Source organism: Epinephelus fuscoguttatus, linkage group LG4 (genome assembly GCF_011397635.1).
Source record: "Epinephelus fuscoguttatus linkage group LG4, E.fuscoguttatus.final_Chr_v1".
In the NCBI taxonomy this organism is placed as follows: Eukaryota; Metazoa; Chordata; class Actinopteri; order Perciformes; family Serranidae; genus Epinephelus; species Epinephelus fuscoguttatus.
In genome coordinates this window covers 38,679,044-38,700,092 of record NC_064755.1, presented here as the reverse complement: position 1 = coordinate 38,700,092, position 21,049 = coordinate 38,679,044, and the positions used below count along the sequence as shown (strand labels likewise).

Sequence of the window (21,049 nt, the reverse complement as noted above, 5' to 3'; positions counted from 1 at the left end):
TGACAAACCTTCACCTTTTCGCACCACCTTCTCTCCCTTACAAATAACGAACAGTCCCTTAACAGTCTGCATGAGACAGAGTGTTTTAATGGTCTGTGGTACAACTGACATACATCTTACTTCCCACTACTGTCTTTTAGCATTCTCAGTTTTGTTCCTTTCCCAGTGTAAATTCTATTACTTACTAAAGATTAATCGTTGAGTTGATAAAATGTAATTTAACAGTGAAATATGTTCATTATGAGTTCTTGTTGATGTCTTCAGACGCCTTGTTGTGTTTCATCAACAGTCCAAAATGTCCGTTAGTTAACTGGCTGAATATTTCACCATTAAACACCATCACAAGCTGCTCTGTTTTAGAGCTGCAACTGTCAGCTGTTCAACAGAAAATTGATCTGCAGCTGTTCTGATAACTAATTTATTTATTTACTTCCATTTTATTTATTTTGTCGTGCAAAAGTGCCCCAAAACATTCTCTGGTTTCAGCTTTTCAAATGTGACAAATAACAACTCTTTTAAACTGATAATTTTCTGAACAAAACAATTAAGCAAGAAAATAATTGACACAATTATTGATAACATATTGGTGAAGATTCTCAGTCATCCAGATTATGGCAATCTTAAGTGCTGCAATGTAGGCAAATGGACTTGCTTGAGTTCCTTGAAGATGTTTCACCTCTCATCTAAGAAGCTTTGGTACGGACTGACAGAGTTGCAGGACTCCGCTGCAACTCTGTGTCAATCCATACTAAACTGAAGATAAAGTGAGTTTATCCTCCTCTTTAATCATCACTGTACAATCACAACACCACACCGAGCTTCAGTGACAAACAGGACTTTTATTTTGAAAGTCAGTGCAGGCTATGTTAAAGTGTCGTCACCTACAGTAACATCTGCACACTCCTCTGTCCTCCACAAGAAAGCAACACGTCTACAGACACAAAGTGCTCGTTCTCACACCAACACAGGGTTTTAGCCAATGAGGGAGGACTACAAGGTGCAAGGGGCCAGCAGAGGAGGACGAGGATGAGGAGGAAGAGGAGGATGAGGAGGATGAGGACAGTTCAGACAAAGTTCTTCTTCAGGAAGTTGATGAGGCCGTTGGTGGAAGAGTCGTGGGAGGTGACTTCGGAGTCGTCCTTCAGCTCGGGCTCGATCTTCTTTGCCAGCTGCTTCCCGAGTTCAACACTGCCGGCGGAGACAGAGAGATATTTAGTGTTTAATGTTGGTCACCTGCACCGCCAGCACACTGTGTACATTTAAATCAACCTAACCTCTCCGTAAACACGTCAACAACTGATGTGCCTGATAAATGCCACATACAAACTTCATGTTATTTAGTTTCTTGTGTCTTTATTAAATACAACACATCACAGTTTTGATCTGCTGACTGAGACATCAGAAGACGTTTGTGAGTGAACTCTGAGTTAAGATGTCTGACATTAAACTCACCCCCACTGATCGTAGCTGTTGATGTCCCACATGACGCCCTGCACGAAGATCTTGTGTTCGTACATCGCTAGAAAACAAGAGTTTTTGCATTAAACACATGAAACATGAAGCTTTGTGCTGCCTTCACTGTCACTATTCGGATAAACTGCAGCTGGACATAATGAAGTTATTAATTTTCTTGAGATCCTCAGCAGGAGGAGCTACAGGTAAACAGACGTTTGCTGGTTAACTTATTTAACAATTTTCTGTTTCATGCATGGACAGATTAAGAGACAGTGGGCCCCTGGGCAAAGATACGCAAAAGGCCTCACCACCTCTCCTACACAGGAGAAAGACACACAGACTTTGTGCTGGTTTTGGTCCTTTTTAGTTGTTTGCACCTTTTTGAAGTTGTTTTGTGTCTCTTTCATGATGCTTCTTTCAAGGCAGGACTTTCACATTATCATGCTGCCTCACCGTACTTTTTAAAAAAGGTACAATCACAGAATTGGGGGACAGAGTTGTATTGCCTTTTTTTAAGGATTATCTTTTGTGGCCTTTACTACCCTAGCACAGTGCAGCTAGAGAGTGACAGGAAAGGGGGACAGAGAGCGGGGATGACACGCAGCAAATGAACCCGAACCACTGCAAAGGACTCAGCCTGCATGAGGCGGACACTCTACGTGCTGAGCTAGAGACCCCCTCAGTTGGGTTGCCTTCAAGCCGGCATCAGTTGTAGTAACAGTGCTGAAATGATGTCTGTGTAAATGGGACAGCCAGCAGGACAGAATCATGGGCGGTTGTTACATGTACGACCCACAGTGGGAGATTGCCGGCATGCCGACTGACATCTACTGTATGTAATATACCGTCTATGGAGAAGTGCTCCATCTAGACCCACTTTAAAACATCTAAACTTCCCTTTAATGCAGGAAGGTGTGACTCATTATTAGAATGGTTCATATTTAAAACCTTCATAACACTCATAATGCTGTGGTTGTCACTATAATTAAACTTCACACTGTGGCCTGAAAACCTCACATTATGTTTCAGTGTGTAACTAAACCTGCATGTGCCGTAGTGGCCTCTGGTGGCCGTCAGGTGACTGAACAAACACCTGCAGCTTCTGAGCTTCAACATGTTATTTAAACTAAGACAGGTCAGTTTTTTTTTTTAAAGATTTTTTTGGGCCATTTTGCCTTTATTGGACAGGAAAGGTAAGCATGAAGGGGGAGAGAGAGAGGGGGGATGACATGCAGCAAAGGGCCACAGGTTGGATTCGAACCCGGGCCGCTGCGGCAACAGCCTTGTACATGGGGCGCCTGCTCTACCACTAAGCCACCAACGCCCCAGACAGGTCAGTTTTAAGTGCAGCTCATCACCTTTGGACCCCGAGTTTGTTTTCTGTATTTAGTTCAGATGATGTAATTAAGAGGACTCCCAGTACTCACCAACCAGAGCTCCCAGTGTGAACGGGCTCAGCTTCTTGAAAACGATGGAGTTACTTGGCTTGTTTCCCTCAAACACCTTTAAAAGAGAAACAGAAGAAATCAGAGTTTAGAGAGTCTGTGTTTTAATCCTTTAACAGACATTAAAGTTCTGATGAGCAAGACAGGTGTTTTCTAACTCTGACCTCTTTATTAACCCTCATGAGGAACTTGTTTACTGACCTCCTTCACAAATATGACGACCACCACGTCTTAAGAGTTACATTTTTATGTTTTACAGCAAGGTGTCTGACCGTTAGCAGGTTTACTGGTGTGCCTGAGGACACTCAGAGGAGGTGGGGATCGAACCACCAACCCTGAGATCAGTGACCGTCCTGCTCCACCTCCTGAGCCACAGAGACGACGGGCCTTTCCAAAACCAGACCCTATTCACTCCCACTCGGTACTTGGAGTGTCGCTCTGTTTGTGTGTAGGGTGTAAGGTGTAAACTCAGCAGCGAGCTTTGGGACACCATGTGAACGCGGAAATGGAGTGGGAGTGGATAGGGAGAGGGTGTAGGGGGTGGTTTGGGAAAGGCCCGACATCTTCTTCACTTTGTCATCACCCAGTTTGTGTTCTCAGTTACAGTGTGGTATCTCAATGTTTCTCTTCTCATGCGACCACAAAACTTTAATTTATTTAATGAGTCTCGTGGAAACTAAAAGATCTTCAGAGTGTTTCACACCGACACAAGAGAAGTGATCAGTAACTACATTTCATTGTGATGGAAGATAAAGTGAGTTTATCCTCCATGTTACGGAAACATGAGTATCGCTGGCGCCTAAACAAACATGTGGTTGGTTAATTGATTGATTGATTGATTGATGTGTTACTTTGTGAGGCAACAGCTTCTGCAGAGCGTCTCCCTTCATGCCTGCGGCCTCCAGCTCCTTACGGGCCTCGTCTGGAGTCTTTCCCTTCATCAGTGCTTCTGTCTGAGCCAGGAAGTTTGCCACCAGAATCTGAACACACACACAGTCGTCAACATGTCAACAATACATCAGCAGCAGCAGCAGACTTAAGTATTTCAAACTACAGCTCATGATTCTGAAATTGAAACATAAGAGAGAGACAGAGAAGGAGAGACAACAAGAGACAGAGTGGGCGTTACCTTGTGGTGGAGGTTGTCTCTGATTGGATGCTGAGACTGAGCGGGAATGAGAAAGTCAGCGGGAATCATACGAGTTCCTGAAAAAGAAGAAACAAGTCTGTTAACTCTTCACGGATCATTATACGTGTAGGTGTGTCTGTGTGTGCATGTGTGTGTGGCGTCACCTTGGTGGATGAGCTGGTAGAAGGCGTGCTGTCCGTTGGTCCCAGGTTCGCCCCACACAATTGGTCCAGTGTGGTAGTTGACGCGGACGCCATCTTTGGTGATGTACTTCCCATTAGACTCCATGTCGCCCTGACGACCAAACAGAAGGTCACAATGAGGACTCTGTCTACGCTCAACGTTATATAGGTATACGGACACTGACAGAGTCTTCTCTTCGTACTCTGCGTTCATGTCTTTTGTTTTTGTGCGCCTTTTCTTAAAGCTTTCGTATACAGACACAATGGAGCAGTACCACCAAAAAACACAAGAGTGGTGCAGCGTAGTTCAAGCGAAAGAAACCAAATCTGACTAAAATGATAAAGATACTGAGGATATTTTCATTTGATGTAAAGTTACAGTCATAAAAATGTGATCTCAACATTCAGCTTCAGTGTTGGAGCAGCAGGTTCAGAAAATAATACCGTATCTTTTTAATATAAATTCATAATTAGACTGAACGATGACAGTGACCTTTTGTTGCAGCGCCACCGTCTCCTCTCTTTTAAAGTCATTATGTAAATTATTCTAACATTTCTCTGGCTCACAGCGTTGCATCTGTTAGCTCGCCTCAGGGGTTCAAATCTCCTGAACGAGGAGTTAAATTAAAAATGAACACAGTGAAGATTTTATTCCTCACCTCCTCCTGTTGTGTTAATAATGTCTGATTAAGACTGATGACAGTTTAATGTGTTGTTTTGGATAAAAGCATCATGTCACAGTGTTTCCTCAGCATCTCCTCCCTCTGAACAGATGGTCTCTGACCCCCCTCCCCTCCTCACACTAACCTGTTGGAAGTATGCAGCGAAGCGGTGCATGTACTGGTCATAGGGCAGCATGGCGTGCGTCTCAGCCTGGAAGAAGTTGATGTACCAGACGCCCAGAACAGCCAGCAGGACGGGGACGTTCTTCTCCAGAGGGGTGCTGCGGAAGTGGTTGTCCTGTAGAGGACAGACAGTCTGGTTAATGTGGACATAAGGACAGACAAACCAAGACACTGGACCTCATTTATTAAACTAATGTACAAACCAGCACGGATCTGAGCGCAGAAATCATCTAATGATAGAGTTCACATGTGATGCATCAAAAGTTCTTGTATCAAGAATCTTTAAATTATATTCAGTGTGTGAAATGTTTGTATAAATAAAATGTGTTATTCATTCAGCAGCTTCTTAGCTCCGAACACGATGAGCATGTTTTCAAAGATTAAGTTCTTGTGCTTGAACAGAAACAGAAAATGTAAATATTGAAGTGACTGTGACATGAACTCAGCAGTTCTTTAATAAAACATATTTGCTGACTGAATGTCACTTTGTGTTCTCTGAACAGAAACATGAAGCAACATCTGATAAAATGTTATTCATAGAAACAAACGTTCTCCTACCATCCAGTGAGCTCCTGCAAGAAGCTGCTCGAAGTTTTCAAAGCCTGAAACACACACACACACACAGGTCAAAGGTCATGTGTGATACAGATGGTGATGAACACAGACTGACAATCAGGAAAAACTTAAAACCGTGATGGAGATAAAGAGGTTTATGGAAATATCAAATCTGAAACAAAGAGTTGATGATGGAAATCAAAACATAAATGTAACCAAAAATGTCGAGTAACAGAGTAACACCAATGATGACACCACGAGGAAGCGTCCGTCACACTGAATGATATCAAATCATCAGCCGAACTACAAGAACTAACTTCCTGTTGTGTTTCAGAACCAAAGACAATGAGTCTCTTCATGCAGCAACATGCAACGACTGCTGATTTGAACATTCACTGATAAAATCAGCAGAGACTGAAGCTGAAACTGAGGCTGGGTATCAATTATTCTATACACACCTATGTAACCACATCTGTTTTTATATGACAAAGTTCACTATATTCCATGTCATGTCTGCTTTATGATGTTTGGAAGTGTGTTATTCTTAACAAGAGAAAAATCTGCTTATTGATACATTTCAGAGTCAGTTTAAACTTTAAAGAGTAAGTATTTCCAACCTGGACCCTATTTTCTCATATTTTTGTGTCTAGGTGACTGGTGGGGACAACAGCTTTTAAAATTGGCCCAGTATTGAGAGAGAGCTCTGCAGCCAGCAGCAGTGAAACAGGCTGCGATGTAACCACTCAGATCATGTTCACACTGTCGATGTATGTCCACCAAAAGTGTTTGCTTTTGTCACTGACAGGCTCAGATGGTTATTCTAAGAGTTTGACAACAATATGGAAAGGATCCCTACAGAGATAGAGCTATTTGCTTAACCAGGAACAAAAGAAATCACCATCACCAAACCCACCAGACTCCATTAAAATAACAGTAATTTCAGTGTGTACAGAGTCAGCATATTTTCACATCTAACTGAATGAATTAAGGATTTATTTCAACCAAACCAGAGTTGGTGATTGTTGGAACAGCAGAAAGATGAAACCAAGATGGTTTGTGTGAGTTTTATTTGTTAGTGTCGACATTGAATGAAGTGTGTTTTATGATGCTAAAATTACTGTTTATTTAAATGGAGTCTGATGGGTTCGGTGATGGTGATTTCAGGGCTGTTGCTGGTTGAACAAAAAGTAATATTACTTCTAAACAAAAAGGTCTGTCTCTGTAGAGATCCTTCCCATAATGTTGTCAGACACTTAATAATAATCTGAGCCTGTCAGTGGCAAATACAAACAGTTATGGTGGGTGTACACTGCCAGTGTAAGCATACCCTGAGTGGTTACATCGCAGTCTGCTTCACTGCTGCGGCTGCAGCACTCTCTCTTTCAATACTGGGCTGGTTTCAAAAAGTATTGTTCCTGTTAGTTACTGAGACACAAAAAACATGGGAAACTGGGGTCCAGGTTGAAAGTTACTCTTTAAACTTGTGAGGAGCTTTTAATCAATACAGCAGTAATCAATACCCAGCCCTGGTCTGGTCTGAGGGTTGAGTAAAGGTTAAAGTCAGCAGACATACCTATGTGCAGAGCGATGGACAGACCGATGGCTGACCACAGAGAGTAACGACCTCCGACCCACTGAGGAGGAGCAAACATGACATCACACAGTCATTCCACCAATCAGAGCGCAGCCAGGGCATCACATCAACAACAAGCATCGAGACATGTCAGATATTTTAGCAACAGGTCGGTGACGGTAAACATTACAGTTAATATTACAAAGTTCAGACTGTCACAGTTTGAACTTTAAACGTCACCAACCGAACACTCTGAACAGGTTTTAACACATGCTGCTGAACGTCAGCTGTGCATCATGAAGCTCATGACATCACACATCATCATCAGGCAATAAAATTAGGGCAGACTCACATCCCAGAACTCAAACATGTTCGCTGTGTCGATGCCAAAATCCTTCACTTTGGCCTAGGAGAGGAGAGGAGAGGAGAGGAGAGGAGAGGAGAGAGGCAAGGGGAGGAAAAGAAAAGAGAGGAGAGAACGAGAGGAGAGGAGAGGAGAAGAAAAGTGAAGTAAAAGTAAAAGAAAGGAAAGAAGAGAAGGTAACAATAGAGGAGAAAAGGAGAGAGAAGAGAGGAGGAGGGGAGGAGAGAAAAGGAAAGAAAAAGAAGGGAAAGGAAGGGAAAGAAAAGGAAGGAAAGGAGAGAAGGAAAGGAAAGAAAAGGCAAGGAAAGTAAAGTAAAGGAAAGCAAACAATAGAGGTAGAAAGAAGAGAAAGGGAGAGAGAGGAGAGGAGGGGGAAAGGAAAGGAAAGGAAAGGAAAGGAAAAGAGAAGAGAGGAGGAGAGGAAACAGATGAAGAGAAGAAGAAACAAGAGAGGAGAGGAGACATTATTGACATATTTCAGTAATCAGCTGTCTGATAAGATGAACTGCTCACAGACACAAACACTTTTGTTGTGTAATAAAACACCTGATAACAGATATAAACAGAACTGATCACTGATAATAATTAATACTACACATTATGATTATATTATATAAAGTTTCTTTAACCAGTCAGAGCTGATGAAACACAGTTTTAACGGTCACTTACTGCGTTGGTGGACAGAGCTACGAAATGTTTGGCGACAGCAGATTTCTGTGGAGGACAAGAAGAGATGACGGAAATGTGATGAGACATTTGGACAGACGTGTCCTGCCCTGCAGCCAGTGTCCTGTCACAGAGAAATACACTGACTAAAGTGTCCTCCAATCAGCTGTCAGGGAACAAATGGACTCACATCATTGGCTGCCTTGAGGAGCCAGTCTCTGGCAGACTCTGCGTTGGTGATGGTCTCCTGAGTGGTGAACGTCTGGAAGAAAGAAGTGTGAGACAGAGTGAGACAGCAGCTGGCTTATAGACAAACAGCTGGTGTGAAGCAAGTGTGTGTGTGTGTGTGTGTGTGTGTGTGTGTGTGTGTGTGTGTGTGTGTGGTCACCTTGGAAGCGATGATGAAGAGGGTGGTCTCTGCGTTGAGTTGAGCGAGCGTCTTGGCCATGTGAGTCCCGTCAATGTTGGAGACGAACCACACCTTCGGTCCACCCTCTGAGTACGGCTTCAGAGCCTCCGTCACCATCAGAGGACCCTGAACACACCACCACAACACAGTTACAGCCAAGTCGAGCATGGCTTCATTGTCTTGGACACCATCAGAGGGCCCTGAACACACCACAACACAGATACAGTTTCAGCTGAGTGCGACTATATTGTCTCTGTCCCGATCAAAGGACCCTGAATGCACCACAACAAAGTTACAGTTGAGTACAGCTTCAGAGCCCGTCACCATCAGAGTAGTCTCGCTCACCAGACCTTTCTCAAGAAAAGAAAGGTCTGGCTGGGCCGACTCTCACTTTGAGATTGGAGAAAAAAACGCCCCGGCTGCTTGTACTTCTTTCAACCAATCACAATTGTTCTTGTTGCCGGGGGGAAACAGGTTTTGGTGTAACACGCCCACAAAAATATCACCTACAGGACGTGAACCATGGCAGAAAAATGGCTACATCCCCGCAAGATCAAACACCGCAAAAGTTAGTAAAGGACGTGTTGAAAACTGCAACCGGAGGTGGTAGGGCGGGACTTCAGTGGGTGGCTCATTCCGCCCAATGAGAGGCTGATCTATGCAGCGAACTTCCGCCCACTCAGACTACCATCAGAGGGCCCTGAATGCACCAGAATACAGATACAGTTACAACTGACTATGGCTTCAGAGTCTTTGTCACCATCAGAATGCCCTGAAGGTACCACAACACAGTTACAGCCAAGTACTGCTCCAGAGCCTCGGTCACCATCAGAGGGCCCTGAATGCACCAAAATACAGTTTTAGCCAAGCACACATGCAGAGCCTCTGTCACCATCAGAGGGTCCTGAACGCACCACACAGTTACAGCTGAGCACGGCCTCAGGGCTTCTATCACCATCAGAGGACACTGAACGCACCACAACACAGTCACAGTTTCAGCTGAGTACGACTACACTGTCTCTGTCCTAATCAAAGGACCCTGAATGCACCACAACAAAGTTACAGTCGAGTACAGCTTCAGAGCCCCCGTCACCATCAGAGGGCCCTGAATGCACCAAAAAACAGTTTTAGCCGAGCACACATCCAGAGCCCGTCACCATCAGAGGGCCCTGAATGCACCACAACACAGTTACAGTTGCAGCCGAGTACAGGACCTTGTACACGGTTTGTTTGCAGGTTTGTGACATCAGAGGTGAGCACATGTTCTCTGTATTACAGCTCATTGAAAAACATAAAGTCTATCTTCTGTCAGAGACAGTCTGTGTGACTTTACTGCACTTTGTACCTGTTACATCACTGCTGGACAGTAAACTACTACTGTAGCAGACGGCAGCTCCGTCACTGTTTAGATTATATTTTTAAAAAAAAAATTACCATCACCTCCTGATCTGACTCGCGTGAAAAAATGACTACAGTCTGTTCACTCATCAAACCTTCAGTTTTCTGTCCACACAGCAGGGCTGATCTGCTGTGACTCATTCCTACAGACACACACAGAGGTCTGAGTGGTTAAAATACTACAGCTGCATGAATCACAGCTCTACTATCAGTTAAACATTCATGACTCAGGGTCTAAATAAAGCTCAGTGCTGCACTGGAGGCCCCTGAACACAACGTGCTGCATGTTCAGGAAATCAAACTGAAACTGTTTTTATTATGAACGTAGATATACTCTGGTTCAATTTTCTCCTGTGACTCACCTTTTGTTATGACACTATTGTTATGTTTTTTCAGTGGCATTATCAGTCTTTCATACTGTCCCGTTCTAAACAGGTAACATCTCAGGTGTTTGACTCACCAGGTCGGAGCCTCCGATGCCGATGTTCACAACGTCTGTGATGCTCTTCCCACTGAAGCCTTTCCACTCCCCGCTGCGAACCCTCTGTGAACACACAACACTGAAGGTCACAACCTTTACGTGAAACTTCATAACTCATGAAAAACACTCCGTGCAGTAACGACCATACGTACGTGACAGAAGGCCTTCATCTTGTCCAGCACTCGGTTCACCTCCGGCATCACGTCTTTGCCGTCGACGTGGATCGGCGTGTTGGAGCGATTACGCAGAGCGACGTGGAGCACAGCACGACCCTGCACACACACACACACCATATCAATCAATAATTTAATGACTGATGAACCACATCTCATCACAGTTACTTTACTGTGTTTTATATAAGTCTAGATCCGACAATCAACTTTGGGTTTTTGGAGTGTTTGCAACACAAAACAAGACATGCATTCTCTTATAACTTGAGTGAGGAGTAAAATATTATTCTTGACATTTTATAAAGTCAAAAAATAATCAATTAATCAGACAAAAACATCAGCAGATGAGCAGATTATGGATGTGATTAATATTCTATCTGCTCCTCAACTCTGTTGTTGCTGATCGATGTGTCTGCAGCCAAAACTGCAAAGTCACTGAGGAGGACGTTACGCAACTCCACTCTGACCGCCCTGTGTTAATATGTGCAGTCACTGTGAGGTAAGCTTTTGTCTGCTGCTCGTTGCCTTCAGGAATCTGCTGATAACAAGGTGCCCATATTTCATGGACAGAATTTCAAAACTTTTCCATGACTTTAAGGACCAATAAGCATGTTTTTTTTTCCTTCTTGCTCCACTTGCCTGAAATGTTTCAAACCTATCAGATTCAAACTCTGTTCAAGCATAATTTCAGCTACCTGACATACATGGAGGGAGAGATGACACAAAACATGATTGAAATTCCATGACTTTTCCAGGTTTTCCATGACCTTGGGAACCTTGTTGATAACTGTGATCTTCTCTAATACTAGAGTGAATGTAAAGGTGCCTCGTGCAGACTTTGCATCCTACTCATGAATCATGTGTGGACACACTGTGACAGATGACTTAGGCCCAGTTGTTATGGTCTCTGCACTAACTGACGTATCATCAGGTTTTTACAGCTTCTTCTCTGGAAACGACTCTGTGTGAGCTCTGAGACTAAACACTCAGCAGTATACTCTGTAGACTGATTCTTCAGCAGACATTAGGACTCGTCACAGCAGGAAAAGCACAAGCTCATTAACAACATCCAGTTGTCAAATCTAATTTTGCCTTTAACAGCTTTAAGGTTGGAAATCATCTCATGTCACTGTCTGAGGGTATTTTATCTGTGTTGTATCATCATGTTCAAGCTCTACATGAGAAGCTTTATGACATTTACACTCTGTGAAATTAACAAACTAAAGGCCAAGAATATTCCAGGTGTCATGTGTCATTTTAATAAACATTCCCTACGATTCAGGCTGACATATCTGATATCGCTGGAAACTTTGGCATCTCAAATTACATGTCAGATAAAGAGCTTTGGATTTGGATGATTTGGATGCTTGGCTGCACAGCATCAGTTACTAATGACTAAACATCCTGGCAGTGGAGTTAAACAGGTTAAAGTCAGTCTTCATGATGTGTTCAGGAACATTTAAAGACTATGAATGTGTAACATTAAGTTTTTGTGATTTGTTCAAGGACATATAAAGACTCTATGAATGTGTTAAAATCAGTCTTCATGATGTGTTTAGGGGCACGTTAAAGTAACTCTTCATGATGTGTTCAGGGACATGTAAAGTCAGTCTTAGTGATGTGTTCAGGAACATGTTAAAGGGAGTCTTCATGACGTGTTCAGGGACATGTTCAGGGACATTTACAGACTATGAACATGTTCAAATCAGTCTTCGTAATGTGTTCAGGAACATGTTAGAGGGAGTCTTCATGATGTGTTCAGGCAGGGACATGTTAAAGTCAGTCTTAGTGATGTGTTCACGAACATTAGAGGAGTCTTCATGATGTGTTTCAAGTAACTCTTCATGATGTGTTCAGGGACATGTAAAAGTCAGTCTTAGTGATGTGTTCAGGAACATGTTAAAGGGAGTCTTCATGACGTGTTCAGGGACATGTTCAGGGACATTTACAGACTATGAACATGTTCAAATCAGTCTTCATAACGCGTTCAGGAACATGTTAGAGGGAGTCTTCATGATGTGTTCAGGCAGGGACATGTTAACGTCAGTCTTAGTGATGTGTTCACGAACATTAGAGGAGTCTTCATGATGTGTTCAGGGACATGTTCAGGAACATTTACAGACTATGAACAAGTTCAAATCAGTCTTTATGGGGTGTTCAGGAACATTTACAGACTATGAACATGTTAAAATCAGTCTTCATGATGTGTTTGGGGACATGTTAAAGTCAGTCTTTGTGATGTGTTCAGGAACATGTTAAAGTCAGTCTTAGTGATGTGTTCACGAACATTAGAGGGAGTCTTCACGATGTGTTCAGGGACATGTTCAGGGACATTTACAGACTCTGAACAAGTTCAAATCAGTCTTCATGGTGTGTTCAGGAACAATTACAGACTATGAACATGTTAAAATCAGTCTTCGTGATGTGTTCAGGAACATGTTAAAGTCAGTCTTCATGATGTGTTCGGGGACATGTTAAAGTCAGTCTTCGTGATGTGTTCAGGAACATGTTAAAATCAGTCTTCATGATGTGTTCGGGGACATGTTAAAGTCAGTCTTCGTGATGTGTTCAGGAACATGTTAAAGTCAGTCTTCATGAGGTGTTCAGGGACATGTTAAAGGGAGTCTTCATGATGTGTTCAGGGACATGTTCAGGGACATTTACAGACTCTGTGAACATGTTCAAATCAGTCTTCATGATGTGTTTTTGTACCTCAGTAAAGTTGATTTTCTCTCCAGAGAACATCTTCTCTCTGGCCTCCTCCACTCCCCTCGACTTGGCCTGTGAACATTATAAACATACAGTTAACACATTAACACATTCAGCCCCACATCTGTGAACACATGAACACATTATTACAGCAACAGTGAGTGAATGTGACCAAACAGTGTGTGTTTAGAAATCTCTTGTTCTCAGTAATGTGAGGAGGAAGTGCTGCGAGCTGTGCGACCACATTCTGGGAGACAATGCTTCAGTGAGCCAACCGTGATATGAGGAGTTTATTCTTTCAAAATAAAGTGTTGAAATCTTCCTGTTTCATTGTGCTCGTTTGAGCAACAGAGTTCAGATCAGTTTTTATCTCTCGTCTCGGAGCAGGAAGTCACTGCTGTGAATCAAACCTTTGTTAAAGCACATTTCACAACAACGGCTCATAATAATACGGATTCTAATGTTTCCTGCATGTGAGGAACATAAAGGGGTCAGGTGAACAGGAGCTGGGCGGTGAAGAGAAGAAGAGGCTGTGTGTGTTTATTTCAAACTGCAGCTGTCAGAAAATTACAACTACCATCAGAATCTCCACTTTGTGTCAGACAATCAGTATATTTACATACACAGTTAAGTTGAGCTACAGTTAAAAGACTTTAATATTTTGTTCTGCGACATAAAATATATCAGTGAAGACCCAGTTCATGAATTTTGAAGCTTTATGTATGTTAAAAAAGGTGGTTAATGACAAGTGGCTTAATGACCACTGCTTAACGGCATCGTTGATGTAGGGATGTTAAATCACACGACCACAGTGTAGTTTGTCTGTATCGTAACGTAAGCTTTTTACTTCTGAGTGCATTTAAGCTTCAAAAATCATAAAAGTGGTGTGTATTTCTGAAGATGTATCATAAATGTTTGTTCACCACAGAGCTTATCTCCTGCTATAATCCAAAGGCTTTTGACAAGGGAACCAGGGCAACAACAACTTTCATACTGGCCTAAAGATAAATGTCAATAGGTATATTTAGTGATTTCTATTCTATTTCAGTCTGTTCTCACAATTTTTTTGTATGTTTTCCTAGGAAACATGATGCACCTAAATTTTTTACAAATCCCACATATTTTGAATAGCTGCGATCACATGACCAATGTGCTGACAGCAGTAAACAAGGAAGCAGTCCCAAGCACCTGTAAGGCGGCAGGTTGGGTTGCTGAATAGATCACAAAAAAACTGACTTCTGACCAGAACTTTTCCCTGGAGTCGCATATTGGGATCCATGTTAACTTTGAATCATTTTACTGTACATCTACACCATGTTTCTTTTCCTAAACCTAACCACAGTAACTTTTCATTAATTATACATGTATTACTGTATGTTAAGGACGTAACGTCATTCATGGGGCGCAAATTCGTAGGATATCATACAAACTGTTCAATGAGAATAAGCTGTTTTGTTATATGCTCCTTACATGTTACGTTTGGCTTAAAACTCAATTAGACCATTTAACTGGACTACTGTCTTTGTCCCAGTATACAAGTACGGGACCCGACGGGAGTCGATTTATTGACCAAAGTATGTCCGACTCTGCTACAATAGGTGGTGATATACAGACAAACAAGTTAGCCACCATTAGCTAGCAGCAAACCGGTTCCATGGTGGACATCTTGACAGCTCTGTGTATCTTGTTCGTGCTGTTAAATATTTAACTCTTTCAGATGACACATCATAAACTGTGTCCCCTCATCCACCCAAAAATTCAAGTCTCTGGGTGTACAATTCGCCATGTTCTTTCGTCTTCTTCTTCTGTTACGCATTTAATGCTATTCAATCTCGGGTCAAAGCCCGGGGTGGAAACTGTGGAGCCTGCACAGAGCGCCTGCGCCAATTTGGGTCTTATTGACTATTGACGCAGGAGGAATTCAACTCTCAATCTTATTATCTTTGAAAAATTCGATTTTGTACAATTTCAGTCGGACTAACGTGTACATGCATTTTGAAAGTCTGGTTTTAGTTGGACAAACACAATAAATGTCTCTAATGTCATGTAAATGTACTGAGTGTGTTTGCATGCACACAAGTGTCCTGGTTCGGATCAGGTTTTGGAGTATCCCTATTTCATGTCGTACAGGTAAACATCATATTCTCGTTCAGAAACCTGAATAAGTCACCTAGAGAACTCTGATAGAAATCACAGGTCATTCTCTGCTCACAGAAATAAGTAGCTCAGATGATGATCAAACACCCGATGACTGTTATGTTCATGTCAACGGGGAGATCAATAACCAGGTGTCGTGTAGACATCACATCTGTAATGTTTTGTAGTCTTGTCTTATTCACTGCATTGTCATTACAAGTGGGGTGTGTGTTCAGAGGCTGTGGTTGTATCTGATTACATTTACCACTTCCTCTTAAGAAGTAAAGAGGTATTTCACCACTGGAAAGATGGTCTTTTTTTCATAAAACGAGGCTATCGCTGCAGTAACGAGACAGAAATACTTTTCAAATTAGTGCTATATGACCAGAGTGAAAGGGACTGTGGCGTTTGCTTTGCTGTGATGTAATGCCACCTTATCGGTTTGACACACTGGCGGCCGGCTGCTAACAAACAATCTCATATTACAGTTAAATGGTGAGCTCTAACATGTTTCTGAAAACATCTGAGGAGAGAAACAGACAACGCAGTAACAGAATCTTGGTTTATATTTAATCAGCGCCGCTTAGTTTCCACTGTGCAGGGAACAGTATGGCGCCCACTTCCTGTTCACAGACTCTTGTATTACAGCTAAACAGGGCACTAAAATATGTTTTAAAGAACATTTAAGGTAAGAAATCGGCAATAAAGTAACATAATCTTGGTTCGTATTTGCTCAGCACTGTGTAGTCTTACTGTCTGATCAGATTTCTGCCTCTACTTTCTGTGTCTGTGGTGGCAGCATGGGGTGGTGGGCAGTACGAAAATGCGGACGTGAGGAAGGGGAGCAGGGAGATCTGGGCGCTCGTTAGATGGAAGTTCACCACAGTTCACTTACACACACTACCCACATTGTTAGGATACAAAGCTGGTTGAAAATCAGTGAAGCGTCCCTATAATTGGATTTTAACCTGTTTTGTGGAAGAATAAACAGTCAAACGCGAATCTTTGAAGTGGAACTGAACTATTTTAACGACGTGCGTCAGTGTTTAGTCCCACACAGCTTTTTTGGGCTACCTTCATTGGCCCGTAACGTCCATGTGGACTCAGTGATGTCTCACTCTGTCCAGGATTCGTCTGTCTCCTGCTGAGAGTCAGTGCTGAAGCTTCATCAGTAACTTTCACTCTTCATCTGAGTGTTTTAGACTGAGGATAACTTTCAGCTTGATACACAAGCCCAGACATCACATATAACCTCACCAGTAACCTCACCTGTCCCCACATCTACACCTGTGTGCCTCTGCAGCGAACCAGCAGCATGTTTACAGAGTCACATCTGATTAACATCTTTAAGAGAAGCTCAGGCTGCGTTACAATGAGAGGAGAAGCTTAAGGCTTATTAGAAGAGACAGATGTAGCACAGTGTGTGTGTGTTGTTTTCTACCATGGCGATCAGCATGTCCATCACTTCCTGGTTGATGAGATTCTTGGAGTAGTCCAGCAGGATTTCTCCATCGTCCGTCTCCAGAGTCGTGCTGTCAGAAACACAGTCAGAGAAACTATTAGCACATAAATAACTATATTTATAAGAACGACTTTTATTTCATTAGCATCCAGCGCGTCTGTGTGTGAAGTTTTACAGTCATTATATACACATCTGCATCTGCTGAAACAATGAGTCAATTAACAGCTAATTAATCAGACATTTTCATAAGGAATGAACTGTTTTTGTCATTGATTAATCTTCTCAAATGTTTTGATTTGCTGCTTTTATTCATGTAACTCAAATAGCTCTGACTTTTGGATGGTTGATCAGATAACATAAATGCTCCCAGCTTATTATTTATTATATTTATATATTTGAAATAACCAATTAATCACACAAAAGAGAACAAAGTGGTAAAGTGTGATGGAAATTTCTCACAATCTATAGTCTAAAAATTTATCAATTCATCATAAAAAGAAAAGACAGAAAACATAGACAGATGGCTGCAGTGTGTCTGTTTCATACCTTCATACAATGATTCATTATTTAATGGAGAAAATGACCAGCAGATTAATCAAGAGTCATTAGTTGATGCTCTGTCTGCTTGTAGAGCTGAAATGTAACAAATTATTATATTACAATCACACAAATCCAAGATGGACACACAGAAGGCTGAGACTATTAGCTGATTAAAAAATGAATTATTTTGAGAAGTGTTTAATTATTTAAATATTTTATTGCACAAAAAAAAAATAAACATTTAACAGTGTCAGTTTCTGCAGTGTGTCTGTTTCATACCTTCATACAATGATTCATTATTTAATGGAGAAAATGACCAGCAGATTAATCAAGAGTCATTAGTTGATGCTCTGTCTGCTTGTAGAGCTGAAATAACATTTATTATTATTATATTACAATCACACAAATCCAAGGTGATGAATTCAGAAGGCTTATATTCCACCAATACTTTAAACTCAAATATATTGTTATTGTTATTATAAATTACAAAGAAAAGCATTCAGTTTTACACTTTACAGATGTCAATCAATCCATTAACCGACTAATTGGTGCAGCTTCATTGGCGACAATAAATGACTGCATACTTTGGGTGTGGTTTTGGGAACTACTGCAATCAGTGTGGACATTTATAAATCCAGCATAAAAGTACACGATGTGCTGTGTACCGTTACACAACATGCAGTACTGTATACTCCCAGTGCTTGCTACAGATTGATCTCCACACTGTTAAATATAAACACAGATGAACCAAAGCGGTTACCAGTGAGGGAATGTAACTAAGTACATTCACTCAGGTACATGTGCTTTGCTGGAGTATTTCCATATTCTGCATTTTAATACTTCTCCACTACATGTCAGAGGTACATATTGTACTTTTTATTATATGTATCCAACAGCTTTAGTTACTTTACAGATTCAGATTATGAATACCAACGATAATCAATATTAAATGATGATGCATTATGATAGATTTAACTACGCAGCAGTATATGAAGTCATTAAAATGAGCTCCACCATTACCAGCTGCAACATTTAAGTGATTAATTAATTAATGTATCAATAATCATAATATAATAATATCATATATATCATTCTGCATGATGAATACTTTTACTTTTTGATGCTTTAAGTATATTTAAGTTAAATTTTGAAGGCAGGACACAACAGGTTGCTAAAACATTAATTAAATGGATGATAAAAAAAAATCACAGACTGATGCACGAGGCTTTATGGATGCCGCAATATTACTATCAGTTGCATTTATCACAGTAAAGTTTCCCCTCTAAGACATTAAATGACTCATGCATCCTTGGAGGATGTGCCGCAGCGCACGTAGCCTCCGTAAATGAGGCACAGCGAGCCGCAGCAAGGAGGTAGACTCCCCGGTGACCGCAGCAGACACCCAGCAGACATCCAGCCTCGTGCAGCTGCACTGTAACCCCGCCTGATAAACACCTTTACACCGTGTCCATGTTTAAATCAACGAGCTGTGTTAATAGTCTAAATTATGAATGAACCTCCGGGCTGTGGTTTGAACAGAAGAAGCCGAACTGTTGCATGAATCGTGCAGCATCCATTATCGGACACCTCCTGCCCCGCATGCAGCTCACGCTGAGCGGACAGGTTGATATGAACACACCGGCAGTTTGAAATTAATACACCTGGAGTTCAACAGGTTTATCAAACTTGGCGTTAGCTTAAACTAGCTTGTGTTAGCGACTTTTACCTATCATGTTTGACACATATTAAACAATATATGTTGTTTAAGGTATTGTGTGACATGTTTAACGTTTAAATTAAGAAAAATAAGACATTAATTAATAAAACCTGCTTTTAAACGTTCATTTATTGCAGTTTTACATCCTTGTCAAATAACGCATGTTAGGCTAACGTTTTAGTTTTAGCTAGCGTTAGCCGCGTATAAATCATCCTTTATCACATTAACTATAAGCAGACAACATATATTAATACTACACATTAATGTCACGGTGCTTTTATTAAACATTTAACACGTTTATGGAGAAAACTGTAACGCGGAAATATCCCCGGAGCCATCTGTCCGATAACGGACGCAGCTGACATTAGCACGTCGGCTAACATTAGCTAAGTGGTTTAATTGGCTGTCGGTATGAGGCCTGCGAGCTGTTTTACACTCTTTGCGACACACAGGTGAGTGAGTTTACCTGACATGTGGGAACAGGTCTGAATATCATGTCTGGGAACGATTCCGGTTTGGAGACTGAAGCGGAAAAGTACCGATGTGAGAGGATGACCTTGTGAATCAAACACAGGAGGAGTGTTCACAGGTTTAACTCTGTTTGTAGGGAAACACTTGAACGCAACACGCCAAAGTCAATACATAAAAATGCTGATTTAAGGAGCAGGTTTGTTTGTAACGTTACAACTGTGATTTACGGTGCTCTGGTGAAGGCCTGTCACGTTGCTGCAAAGTGCAACTCTATGGGCATCACGCCCACCTCCCTTCTTCATCATCATCATCACCACCATCATCATCATCATCATCCTCACGCTCTTCATCATGTCTCCACTCTCAGGTGCTAATAAAGTGTCTCACCTGAATGTGCTGAACCTGTCCTTGTCGGACTCGAACATGTCCCTCATGCTGAGGCTGCCCGCGTTAGCTTTGTACCACTGCTCCAGCTTCTTGTAGTTGGAGTCGTTAGTGAGCGCCATGGTGGTGGTTGTTACTGGTGGTGCTGGTGATACTGGCAGCGGGCTGGTCCTCCGTGTTACTCAGACCTCAGAGGCGGTGGACTTGTCTCCGTGTGGTAGTGGTGATGAGGAGGAGAAGGAGGAGATGAAGACAGTGCAGCTGCACAGCTGACAGGGGCCGGATGGTTGGGGCAGTCTGCACCAATGAGGCCTCACTCCGCCCCGCTGGTTGAAACTCCACCCTGTGTGCTGATACTGGGACTGTATGGGGCTGTATGGAGGGGGATCAGTGCCAGTAATATAGGCCTGGGGCTCAGTTATGTAAGGTGGGAATTACAACCTCTGATGCTACTGTATGTATGTGTGGAGGAAGATTGTGGAGGAAGATTAGTGCCACTAATACAGACTTTTCTTTAACAGTGTTAATTTTGACATCTATTTTAGATTTAGTCTTAGTCTTAAGAAAAGAATGCTAGTTTTAGTTACATTTTAGTACATCCTTCATATTTGTCTACTTTTAGCGATGCAATTCATGACATTTTAGTCAGCTTTTAGTGTATTTTTTCTTTTAATTTTTCTTAAAACAAGTGCTTATAATACAGATTGCATAATAATTTTGTAAACTGAAGGAAGGCCTGCTTAATATGACTCAGCTGAATATGTGTATGGAGGCGGATTAGTGGCAATAATACAGAACATATCTTAATTATGTGAACTCAAAGTGATCATGCTCAATATACAGGGACTGTGTGGGAACTTGGAGAGAGATTAGTGCCAGTAACACAGACCTATAATGGCTTAGTAAATTGGAAATGACTGTATATATGCATATGGAAGACAATTAATGGCAACAGACT

The 21,049-nt window shown here is 41.8% G+C and overlaps 1 protein-coding gene across 1 annotated transcript; it reads right to left on the bottom strand.

The window, feature by feature from the left end:
* Window positions 1-819: 819 nt before the first annotated feature.
* gpia (glucose-6-phosphate isomerase a) lies at window positions 820-20,390 on the bottom strand. Its single transcript, XM_049573666.1, has 18 exons — window positions 20,095-20,390; window positions 16,959-17,049; window positions 13,385-13,453; window positions 10,655-10,774; window positions 10,482-10,565; window positions 8,603-8,749; window positions 8,405-8,476; window positions 8,218-8,262; window positions 7,537-7,590; window positions 7,185-7,245; window positions 5,615-5,658; window positions 5,019-5,171; window positions 4,194-4,323; window positions 4,030-4,106; window positions 3,752-3,880; window positions 2,883-2,958; window positions 1,453-1,519; window positions 820-1,188 (listed from the first exon to the last, which is right to left on the bottom strand). Exons 1-18 carry the CDS (start codon window positions 20,211-20,213, stop codon window positions 1,065-1,067), a joined length of 1,662 nt encoding a protein of 553 aa, XP_049429623.1. The 5' UTR covers window positions 20,214-20,390; the 3' UTR covers window positions 820-1,064.
* Window positions 20,391-21,049: the final 659 nt, after the last annotated feature.

What these genes read in the sequence shown, in the direction of transcription:
- gpia (XM_049573666.1), bottom strand. Translation starts at nt 20,213, where the DNA reads ATGGCGCTCACTAACGACTCCAACTACAAGAAGCTGGAGCAGTGGTAC. An exon ending in AGAAAATCAACTTTACTGAG is followed by an intron (nt 10,775 to 13,384) that starts GTACAAAAACAC and finishes GTGTGTGTGCAG; the next exon opens with GGTCGTGCTGTGCTCCACGT. An exon ending in AGAAGCTGTTGCCTCACAAA is followed by an intron (nt 2,959 to 3,751) that starts GTAACACATCAA and finishes TCTCTTTTAAAG; the next exon opens with GTGTTTGAGGGAAACAAGCC.